General features: G+C 38.9%; 1 protein-coding gene across 5 annotated transcripts in view; it reads left to right on the top strand.

The window, feature by feature from the left end:
• MYO9B (myosin IXB) overlaps positions 1-10,604 on the top strand; it is a 135,805-nt gene that overhangs the window by 77,199 nt on the left and 48,002 nt on the right. For all 5 annotated transcript variants that reach the window (XM_027845434.1, XM_027845432.1, XM_027845433.1 and 2 more), the window contains exons 6-14: positions 283-383; positions 1,231-1,360; positions 2,401-2,490; positions 3,037-3,153; positions 3,448-3,582; positions 4,149-4,270; positions 5,951-6,092; positions 7,017-7,221; positions 10,302-10,380. In XM_027845434.1, the coding sequence (XP_027701235.1) occupies positions 283-383; positions 1,231-1,360; positions 2,401-2,490; positions 3,037-3,153; positions 3,448-3,582; positions 4,149-4,270; positions 5,951-6,092; positions 7,017-7,221; positions 10,302-10,380 (1,121 nt within the window). The remainder of the gene's footprint in view (positions 1-282; positions 384-1,230; positions 1,361-2,400; positions 2,491-3,036; positions 3,154-3,447; positions 3,583-4,148; positions 4,271-5,950; positions 6,093-7,016; positions 7,222-10,301; positions 10,381-10,604) is intronic.

Here is a 10,604-nt window from a genome sequence, read left to right as displayed (position 1 = left end):
TTCTGTTCTGTTCTGTTCTGTTCTGTTCTGTTCTGTTCTGTTCTGTTCTGTTCTGTTCTGTGGTGGCTGTTGACGAGCTGTTGGAAGGTCAGAGGCTGCTAGGCCTTTTTCCTCTTCTCTTCTGAAGCAAGCTTCAAGGAGAGCCGAGGGACATGGCATAAAGGGGCCCATTGATTCCCAGTTGCTTGGATAGTCACCCTGTTAGTGCCAGCAAAAATTATTCTCGTATGCCAGCCCTGCAGCTCCAAAAATGGCAAGTAGTTTGATATCCTTCTTTTACAGCATAACTTGAAGATTGAAGATGGAGAAGATCTGAAACATGACTTTGAAAGATTAAAACAGGCCATGGAAATGGTTGGCTTTCTTCCAGCAACTAAGAAACAGTAAGTCAGATTGTTTTTATAAGCAGCTCAGGTAAATTGTTACAACTTCACCAAAGGTACTTTATTATGTTAATGTTCTGAGAGGTCATATGGTGTCACAGAAAAAGTCTCAGCTTTGAATGGAGTCAGAAGACCCAGCTGCAGGTTGCCACTCTGCCCCAAGCTCTGCAACAAGGGACAAAAAACATAACCTCTATAAAGCTCCTTGTTCTTATCCATAAAATGAAATATTCTTCATATTGCTTACTTCCCAAGGTTATTGAGAGGATCGAGTAAAATCATGGATGTCAAGCATTGTATAGTTGTACAATGCCATCTACACATGAAAGATTCTTAGTACCTTGTTCTTTGTAAGGCCTATAATTTCATTAGTCTCAGGAGCTCACCGGTGAGGAAATTCTTTCCACCCATGCAGATTGCAGGTGCTCTCTCTGCAGAGTTGCCTGGGTAAGGAGAGGTGAAGCACCTTGTCTGGGATCAGACAGCAGCTCATATGTGTTTGAAGCAGGACTGAAACCTGCATTTTCCTAACTCAGGGGTTATAGTTCTGTCCTATACCTCTTGTTTATTATATGTTGAGAATCATATTATCATTTTATTGTATCTTGATTATTAATATTAAGTGATCACAATAGTCATTGTTACTAGTTATTCAAATGTTAAACTTATTTCTAGTCATATTGTAAAGAAAAGCATTGAATTATATTTGTCTCATGTCTAGTTGGAATTCACTCATGATTTCAGTAAAAGTTACCGGGAATTTTTAATGTATAGTTCTATTGGAAACCTTTCTTAAAACTTGAATTAAAAATTTGCAAGATAAGAATTTATCTTTTCTGTATCCAAGGATTTTTTCAGTTCTATCAGCTATCTTATACCTGGGTAATGTCACCTATAAAAAGAGAGCTACAGGTCGTGATGAAGGTTTGGAAGTGGGACCCCCAGAGGTACTAGACACACTGTCACAACTTCTAAAGGTATCTCTTTTTTCCTGGCTTTTGTGCTCCACATCTTACATTTGAAGATGCTTATTGCTGTGTACATGTAGCAGTTCAATCTGTGCTAGAAGATACCTTCTAGAAAAGTGCAAAATTGAATCTTTGTCTAAAGAAATCTGTTTTCCTGTGGACAAGTGCCCTACATATTCATACAGCTCCTGCCTTTGCTCAGGCTGATTTCTTAGCTTGTAATGCCGTCTTCCCTATCTCTCACTAAAATCCTACCTTTTTTGTTGTTGTTGAGGAAACCTTCTTTCATATCTCCTTCCCAAGCAATTGCCCAGTCTTTCCTCCAGACCTCCATAGCACTTGATTTATATGTCATTTTTGATACCTAGAATATTCTGTCTTGCACTGTAGTCATTTGTATTTTTAGGCCACTACAGATATGAGTTCAAATCCAGTCTCAGACACTTACTAGCTATGTGACCCTAAGCAAATCACTTAATCTCTGTCTGCGTCAGGTTCCTCATCTGGAAAATAGAGATAATAAAGCACCTACCTCCCAAGGTTGTTGTTGAGAATAAAATGAGTTATTAATAAAGCGTTTTGCAAACCTATAAACGCTATTAGTAGTAGTAGTAGTATCATCATTATCATTATTTTATATCCCTTGAGGTCTTGAGAATGAATTTTGCTCAACTTTGTATTTCTAAAGGCCTTTCATGGGTTAGGTTCTCAATAAAGTGTTGAATTTAATTGAATAAGATAGCGTATGTAAAAGCACTGGAAACTTTGTAAAGCAGTACGGCACCGTATAGCTGTAAGGTTATATGAAAGTTATGTTGATATTATTACTGTTTGGCAAAACCAGGAAGCATCCTCCATGGTAGCCTACCACCAAATTCCTTATGCCAGGAGTTAATGTGTCCATCTCACAGCAGTTTGGGGTACATCTTTTGGCCATCCCAGGACCCCAGGCTTTCCCACTTCAGAGCCCGAGTGTGACTTAAAAGTGGTTAAGAGGAGGGCAAGATTTGAAAGACTTTACCTTTTCTTTCCTTTTTTCTACTGTCCAGGTAAAGCGTGAAATTTTAGTGGAAGTTCTGACCAAAAGAAAAACTGTGACTGTCAATGACAAACTTATTCTTCCCTACAGTCTCAGTGAGGTAAGTCCACTATGTCCTTTGTGAGAGGGTCCTTGAAACATGTGCTTCCATAATGAAAGGGTTGGACTCAATATCTAAGGTTCCTTCCCATTTTAAAAACCTTACCATTCAGAATAAAATCATAAAAGTCCTACAGTAAAGCATTAGTTGGTAGTCTTTTTTATGCCTGTGATTTAATTAGTGGAGCTCTCTTATGACATTGCCTCTCATTACATGACTACAGGTGGACCATAGGTCACATTATGTTCCCCAAAATATAACATAGCGACATGCAATAGCTGTTTGCCCCCCCCATAATAACATTATAATTGTGTCCTAACACGATGTCTGTAATGTTAATTCATATTGTTTTGTAATAAAAGCTCTCTGCTGTCATTGTCTTTTTCCCATGATATTTTAGTTGTCTTAGTGCCTGTTTTGTTTTCCTTTTGTTTTTAAACCTCAGAAGACAACATTAATACACATGCCAGTATGTTTGCAAGAGGGAACCACTTTTCCTTTCCTTTTTTTTGACTGTCACTAAAAGACTTGTGCTTTTGTCCACAGGCAATAACAGCTCGTGACTCAATGGCAAAATCGTTATATAGTGCTCTCTTTGATTGGATTGTTCTCCGTATCAATCATGCTCTCCTCAATAAAAAGGACATGGAAGAATCGGTTGCAGTGAGTTCTTCCTATTGATAGTTTCTGCTTCTTTGCTCAAGTGCTGAATTAATTTGTGTTGATACAGTTTATGGTGCTCACCTTGCCCTGTAAGTGCTAAAAGCACTCAAAATATCTCCTTTGCATCAGAAATTTGGAAATATTGACTTGATGTATTGGATAAGAAGTTCATTACTTAGCTTGTTCATGGCTAGAGAAAATTTGGCTGTGGGCCTTGATTTGCTGACAGAAGCTTAGTTTTCTTGAATGTTTTTTAAGTTGCCGTTTAAAAATAGATCTTTCTGCCCCTGTCAGTGCTTGTCCATTGGGGTGCTGGACATCTTTGGATTTGAAGACTTTGAAAGAAACAGTTTTGAACAGTTCTGCATAAATTATGCAAATGAACAACTTCAGTATTACTTCAATCAACACATTTTCAAACTAGAACAGGTAAGAAATTGAATTCTCTTGACATCTAGTTTCTGGGAGAAGAGGGAAAGAGTTAAAACTCTGGGATGATACTTTATAACCAAGCATTGAAATTGGAATTCTAATTTGCCACAAAATTACCCTGGGCTCTGACACGTGATCTCAACACAGGAATATTTGGTAAAATCCCATTCAGCTTTATTGGGGAAAACATCAGGGGCTTTTTTTGGCACACACACACACACATCATGTTAGGAGTCTTTTGTTGGCTCAGTTTGGCAAGTAACTGAATTTCCAGTGGGGACAGATGACCTAGACTTTAGCTAGCTTTCAAAATCACAGATGAAGCCTTTATAAGGATTTATTTTGGATGAAGATAAAAGTATTCTCTCTTAAATATTTTATTTCTTTTTGCCTTTTGTTCTCTCTGCTAAGTGAGGAATTGATGCATTTATACAAATATGTAGAAATCATTGTTAAATTGTATAAAGTTTAACTGCCTTTTAATTTTATATTATCTTAATAGTTACCGGAGCCCATGTAGCCCTTCAGGTTTTTTGCTAATAAAGCATTTTTTAATTCTACAGGAAGAATATCAGAGTGAAGGAATCACTTGGCACAATATTGACTACACAGATAATGTGGGGTGTATTCACTTGATCAGCAAAAAGCCAACTGGCCTTTTCTATCTGCTAGATGAAGAAAGCAAGTAAGTCTTTATACTTGTTGCTTGTCTGGTCATCAGTAGACAAGAAAAATAGAGGAGTTGATTGGCTGGTATTGTCTGGTAATCAAGAAATGTAGTGGACTGGATAAGTTTTAATTGACTGTGCTCTAGAGCTAAGGTGACAGTTACTCTTTAAGAAAGCATTTGAGCACAAAGAATATTTATTACTTATAAGCTTAGAAACTCCATGTCTTTATTTAAGCTGCATTTCAGAGATTTTTATCATTCTCCATCTCCCTCAGCCAGTGTAGATTATAAATCTTCCACACTTTAGTACAGACAATCTTCATGAAAAATTCTTTTCCTGGTGATGATTCCATCCTCACTGAGCTGAGTTTGGGCCTTGTTCAGAGCTTTCCTCTCAAAGTTGGTTCTCTTATAAAGCTTTCAAGAAACCATTAACCTCCAGGCCAGTACTTTAGTAAAAGCTTCAAATCATACTGAAATTACTGACATTGTGTACCTTACTATGTATTACATGAGTAGGAATTGCAGTTCTGTTGGTGGCTATAATGGCTTATTAAAGGAAACTGTGAAATTTTTGTCTCTACAATTCTTGGCCCTCTGTTCATTCAGTGCTACCTAATACATAGCTATACTCACTTTTTACCATCACATGATAGTTTTCACTCATGTCCAGGCAGGAAAAGGCCATAATACATGTTCAGAACATGGAAATTTTAGTGGGCTACAAGTTCAATATCATTTTCGTCAACAATGTAACATGACAGAATGTTACATACCAGAAAAAAAGGTAAGGCCATCCTAGGCTGCCTTAAAGGAGGTGCAATGTCCACAGAGAGGGGGTAGTTCTTCTGTCTGGTCAGGCCACATCTGCAGTGCTATATTCAGTTCTTTGTAACATAGAAGGATTGGTTGAAAAGATTGAGCGTGTATACAACAGAGAAGAAAAGACCAAGAAGGGGTCTTGATAGCTACCTCCGGGTGTTTGAAGCACTGTCATATAAACTGTGGATAGGACTCGTTCTGCTTGTCCTGAGACGGCAGAACTTGGAACAACAGGTACAAGTGGCAGAGGTAGGTTTTCAGCTTGATATTAAGGAAAATCTCCTTAAAAATTAATCCAGAAGTAAAGTGGACTGCCTCAGGAGACTGTGGGTTCCCCCTCATTGGACAGTTTCAAGCTAAGACTGGGGGACCCTTAACAGAGAGCTTGGTCAGGCACGAGTTGGCTTAAGTGGACTTTAAGTGCCTTCTTTCAGAACTGGCCTCTAAGAACACGCGTCGGAAAGCTAAATCCACTTCTATTTATCATTGTTCTAGTGACATACCATGTATGCTAGACCTATAAAGTCACTGTTAGCCCTTTGAGCTTAATAATAGTAATAAATTACCTTTACCTATTGTTACTTTAAGTTTCCTTAGTGAAAGATCTTTGAAAGTCCCTCAGAATGGTATTCTGTCTATTGAATGCTATGAATCTTTTGCTTTAGAAATTTATCTGTCTAGAAATGTATCTTTGTTCCTTTTGAGTGGTTTAGTTACTTCTCAGCTGCCCTGTGTGTAGCACTTTTTTTTTTCTTTCTAATCACTATGATTAAATTTATGGCTAGCTCAGAAAGACCCAAAACATCTAGTTATGATCACATTTCTTTCATTGTGCTCACTCTTCTTAAACTCAGCATTTCAATTTTATTATAGTTTTCCACATGCCACCAGTCAGACTCTGCTGGCGAAGTTCAAACAGCAACATGAAGAGAACAGGTTCTTTGTTGGGACCCCGGTAATGGAGCCTGCATTTGTCATCCAGCATTTTGCAGGGAAAGTTAAATATCAGATAAAGGTATGCAGTATATGTTTGTTTAGGTCCCTGTGTGTGATTTCATTGGTCAAGAAATGCCCAGTAAGGATTGGTGAGGAAACTTCCCACCAGCCCAGATCAATAATTGTTCTGTGTTGTATAGTATTAGCTGCCTGGACCACTGAGAGATTAAGTGATTTTACAAGAGGCTCTGGTCAGTCTGTGTCAGAGACAGACCTTGAACCTAGATTGTCCTCACTTTAATGCCAGCTTTCTGTCTACTTTCAGCGTATTTAACTTAAAGTTGTCAGTGATGTCTTTGTTTGCCCAGAAATAAAGGCCTGGTTATACTTTTAAGTGTCTAGATAATTTGTGATCCCCATCTTCTTACTTTAAATAGTAGTCATTTTTCTTACAACCATTTACTCAGTGTGTGTGTATAGATACACATAAGAGTTATACACCTAGCTGTGTGCTCTGTGTGTGTGTGTGTAGTAGCCATTGTTCTTACCATCTTCATAGAGCATTATTGATGCCAGAATGAGTTTAGATTATCTTCTTCCAGTAGAACAGATACTTCAAGTCCCAATTCAGCTATTTACTACTTGGGTTCAACAAGTCATTTCTTTCTGGGTCTGTTTGCTCATCATTACATTGGAAGAATTGAGCTAGATAACCGACCCCTAAATTCCTCTGAATCTGTAACCCCATGAAGCCCTTTTTTCATTCTGACTTAAGGACAGAAATGCATATAGAAAATGATGACTTGGGGCAGCCAGGTGGTGCAGTGGATGGAACACCAGCTCTAGAGTCAGGAGGGCCCGAGTTCAAATGCGGCCTCAGACACATAACACTTACTAGCTTCGTGACCCTGGGCAAGTCACTTAACCCATTGCCTAGCCCCCGCAAAAAAGAAAAAGAAAAAAAAGAAAAGAAAATGATGACTTTCTGACCATATTTCCCCAGGATTTCCGAGAGAAGAATATGGATTACATGAGACCTGACATTGTGGCTTTGCTCAGAAGTAGTGAGAGTGACTACATTCGGGAATTAATTGGGATGGATCCTGTGGCTGTGTTCCGCTGGGCCATCCTCCGAGCAGCCATTCGAGCAATGGCCGTTTTCCGGGAGGCAGGACGACTCCGTGCTGAGAGGGCCGAGAGAGCTTCAGGTACTGAGCAGAGCATAAACCGCATCTGATGGCTTTGAAAATTCCAGCATCTGCTCATGGCCACCTGGGAAAAGCTACTCTGTATCTGCAGAACAAGTTGCAGCATCTACCTTCTTATGAGGGAGGTCTGAAACAAGCGGTTGTTCACTTGCAGTATTTTGATTTCCTAAGCTGAGTCACTACCCTGGCCTGGGTCCTTAGGGTGGCAGTGCTTCCTCTACATTTAGTAAGTGCACTGCCAGACTTTTGAGATGGGTAAATGGAATCTCCCCTTTTTATGGTTTCAGTTTGTTTTAAATCTCAGAACAGGAAGTGAAAGTGTGATGGCGAATTAAGACAGTAGAGGGTTAGAATAAAGCATGAAGTGCTTACTGTGCCTGAAATTTTCCTTCCCTGGTATTACATTTCTCTGGCCCTTGTAGTTCTCCTTTCCAAGCCTTACCCAGCAAAGTCCAGTGGCAAGGGTGCTAGGCTTGAGTTTGAGTTCTGACTCTGATACTTAGTGTCTGTCAATCTTGGGCAAGTCATTTAATACTTGTGAGACTCAGTTTCCCCATTTACAAAATGGAAATAGTTATATTATCTACCTCCCAGAGTTAGTAAAAGCTTTGTCTCCTAAATCACTGTATTCATATGAATTACTGTTATTTTCTTCTCACTTCAGAATAAAGAAAAGGAAAAGCTGTAGGGTGTCTGACTAAGCACTCAGATCCTTAAACATATGTAGGACTGGACAGAAATGGTCGCTATACTGCTTTTGCTTAAATGTGGTTTTTTTTGTTGTTTTTTTTTTGTTTTTAGGAGAGTATTCAATGTAGGGTCAGGAGTGGGATTAAGGAGAAATTACTGTGATATAATCAAAAGGCACTAATACAACTTAAAGTAAAAATAACAGTCAAAGATAACATGTACGGTACTGTACTAGGGCAGTACTTTTTGACTAGGTCAAAGTGCTACCCGGATGACTCACTCCTGAGTATCATTTCCTGTGGAAGGCAGACGGTTCTCCAGTGTTACCTAGTGATCAGTGACTCTCAGTTATCCTTCTAAATCAAGTCTGTCCAACCTGACCAAAGAGGAGAAGCAAGAGCCACAACTAACATCAAGGGGGTGCAGTTTGGTAGAGTGTAAAGGATACTGGATTGGGTGACAGGGGGCGATTAGTCAGAAGGCCTGAGTTCCAGGCTGGGCTGGGGCAGTTTAGCAGCTGTGTGGCTTATAGCAAATCTCCATTTCACTCAGCCAGTTTTGTCAAGTTAGCAAGCATTTCTTAAGTGCCTGCTTTGTTCCAGGCAAACTATGCTAAGTGCTCGGGACACAAAGAAAGGTAAAAATAGGCCCAACTCTCAGTCTAAATAAATTGGAGATATTCTCAGGGGTAAGGCACTAATATTAAGGGGGTTTGAGAAAGGCTTCTTACATACAGTGGGATGTTAACTGAAATTTGAAAGGAAGGCAAGAGGCAGAGGTGAGGAGGGAGAGAATACCAGGCCTGGGGGACAGCCAACAAAAATGTACGGGGTCAGGAGATAGGAGTCTCTTGTGGTAGGAACAACAAGGAGGCCAGTGTCACGGGATTGAAAAGTAATGGAGGGGAATAAGGTATAAAAAGACTGGAAAGGTAAGAAGGGGCTAGGTTATAAAGGGCTTTTAAACAGAGAATTTTCTATTTGATCCTGGAGTTGGGGAGCCATTAGAGTTTATTTAATTGTAAGAGATATTACAAAAGTCAAATCCATGGGACTTGACACCTGATTGAGTATAGGGGGAGGGGGAGATAAGTGAATGTGAGGAGTCAAGGATGACACCTAGGTTTTGAACCTTCGTGACTGGAGGGATGGCGATGCCTTCAGCAGTAATGGGGAATGTAGGCAAAGAGGAGAGTGTAAAGATGATGAGTTTCATAGTGGATGTATTGAGTTTGGGCTGTCTAAAAGACATCCAGTTCAAGTTGATAGGCAGCTGGAGGTCAAGAGAGTTCTGGATAAATAGATCTGACAGTCACAGAAATAATTGAGTCTGTGGGAGCAGATGAGATCACCAAACAATGGTATAGAAAGAGAAGAGGACCCAGGACAGAACCTTGTGGGATACTTAAAGTTGTAGGGCCAACCTAGCCAGAGACTGAGGTGGCCTGCTCAGAGAGGGTAGGAGGAGAAGCAGGAGAGGACGATGTTATGAAAACCTAGAGAGAAGAGACCATCAAAGAGAAGGAGGTGATCAACGGTGTTGGCTTCCAAGGGGTCGAGAATGACAAGGATTGAGAAAAGGCCATTGGATTTGGCATTTAAAAGATCATTAATCACGTTCCTCAGCTGTAATATGAAGATAAAAATACTTCCATTATCTGCCTTACTGGGTTGTTCTGAAGATCAGTCAAGATAGTATAAGTAAAATATTTTGTAACTAGGAAGGACTATAAATGTCAACTGTTGCTGCAATTTATTATAAAGTTTTATTTTCAGATTTTTTAGTGATTTAGTAATGTTTTATGTCCCTGAATGAAACTGAACAATACGTGTTTTCCATCAGGTTATATGTTAAATCCTTTTGGCCTTTTCAGTGAACAAAATTTTTCCTTTACTGGCAAGTTTGCTTTTTTTTTTCCTGCTTAGTTGTTTCAAGTTGTTACATGAGTCCATCAAGAACTACATCTCTGACCCCTCAACAACCAATCTCTAAAGGTTGAGAAATGAAGTCACACAAAAACTTAACTACAGTATTTGTCTATTTTATTAATGATTATTTAATAAGTCTTTTGAGATTTAAAATGACCAATTATATGCATTTAAATAAGGAAATAAAAGTTCATTTTTAATCTGAAGTTCTGTTTTTAGAGAAGGCAGTTTATTCACCTCAGGTTCACAAAGATTAATTTGTATCTATTTTGTTAGTGTGCACAATTGTGTGATTTTGTTTTGTTAATGAAGGAAATAATATGAAACCCTTGTGAGAAGCAAGAAATAATTCTTATTGGTGATCCATTTAAACATTGTACAATCAGTATTTCAAAATCTCTTTGTATTGTTTTGATTCTTTATTAATCCTTTCCCATTGTATCTACTTATCTTCTTTCCTAGCTGGTGTGGCATCCCCTACAATCAGAACTCCCCTGGGAGAGCTACAGAAAACCAATACTCCGACGGAAAAAGTTTATCGGTAAGAGAAACCTTTACTTTATCTAAATCAAAGACATTTGAAGGTAGCCATATGAAAAATCCAAAATATTAAGTGAGGATTTATGTAACAGGGGGGAATAACTGAAATTCTCATTTATCAGCAACAGAAATCTGGAAATGAATGAAATTGGGTTGCTTTTTAACCTGAGATGAAATAAGGCTATCACCATGTCACCTGATCTATTGAAATCCATTCAATCTCAG

This window comes from Vombatus ursinus, unplaced genomic scaffold, assembly GCF_900497805.2.
Source record: "Vombatus ursinus unplaced genomic scaffold, bare-nosed wombat genome assembly UNPS02014961.1, whole genome shotgun sequence".
In the NCBI taxonomy this organism is placed as follows: domain Eukaryota; kingdom Metazoa; phylum Chordata; class Mammalia; order Diprotodontia; family Vombatidae; genus Vombatus; species Vombatus ursinus.
This window is presented reverse-complemented; position numbering and strand designations above follow the sequence as displayed.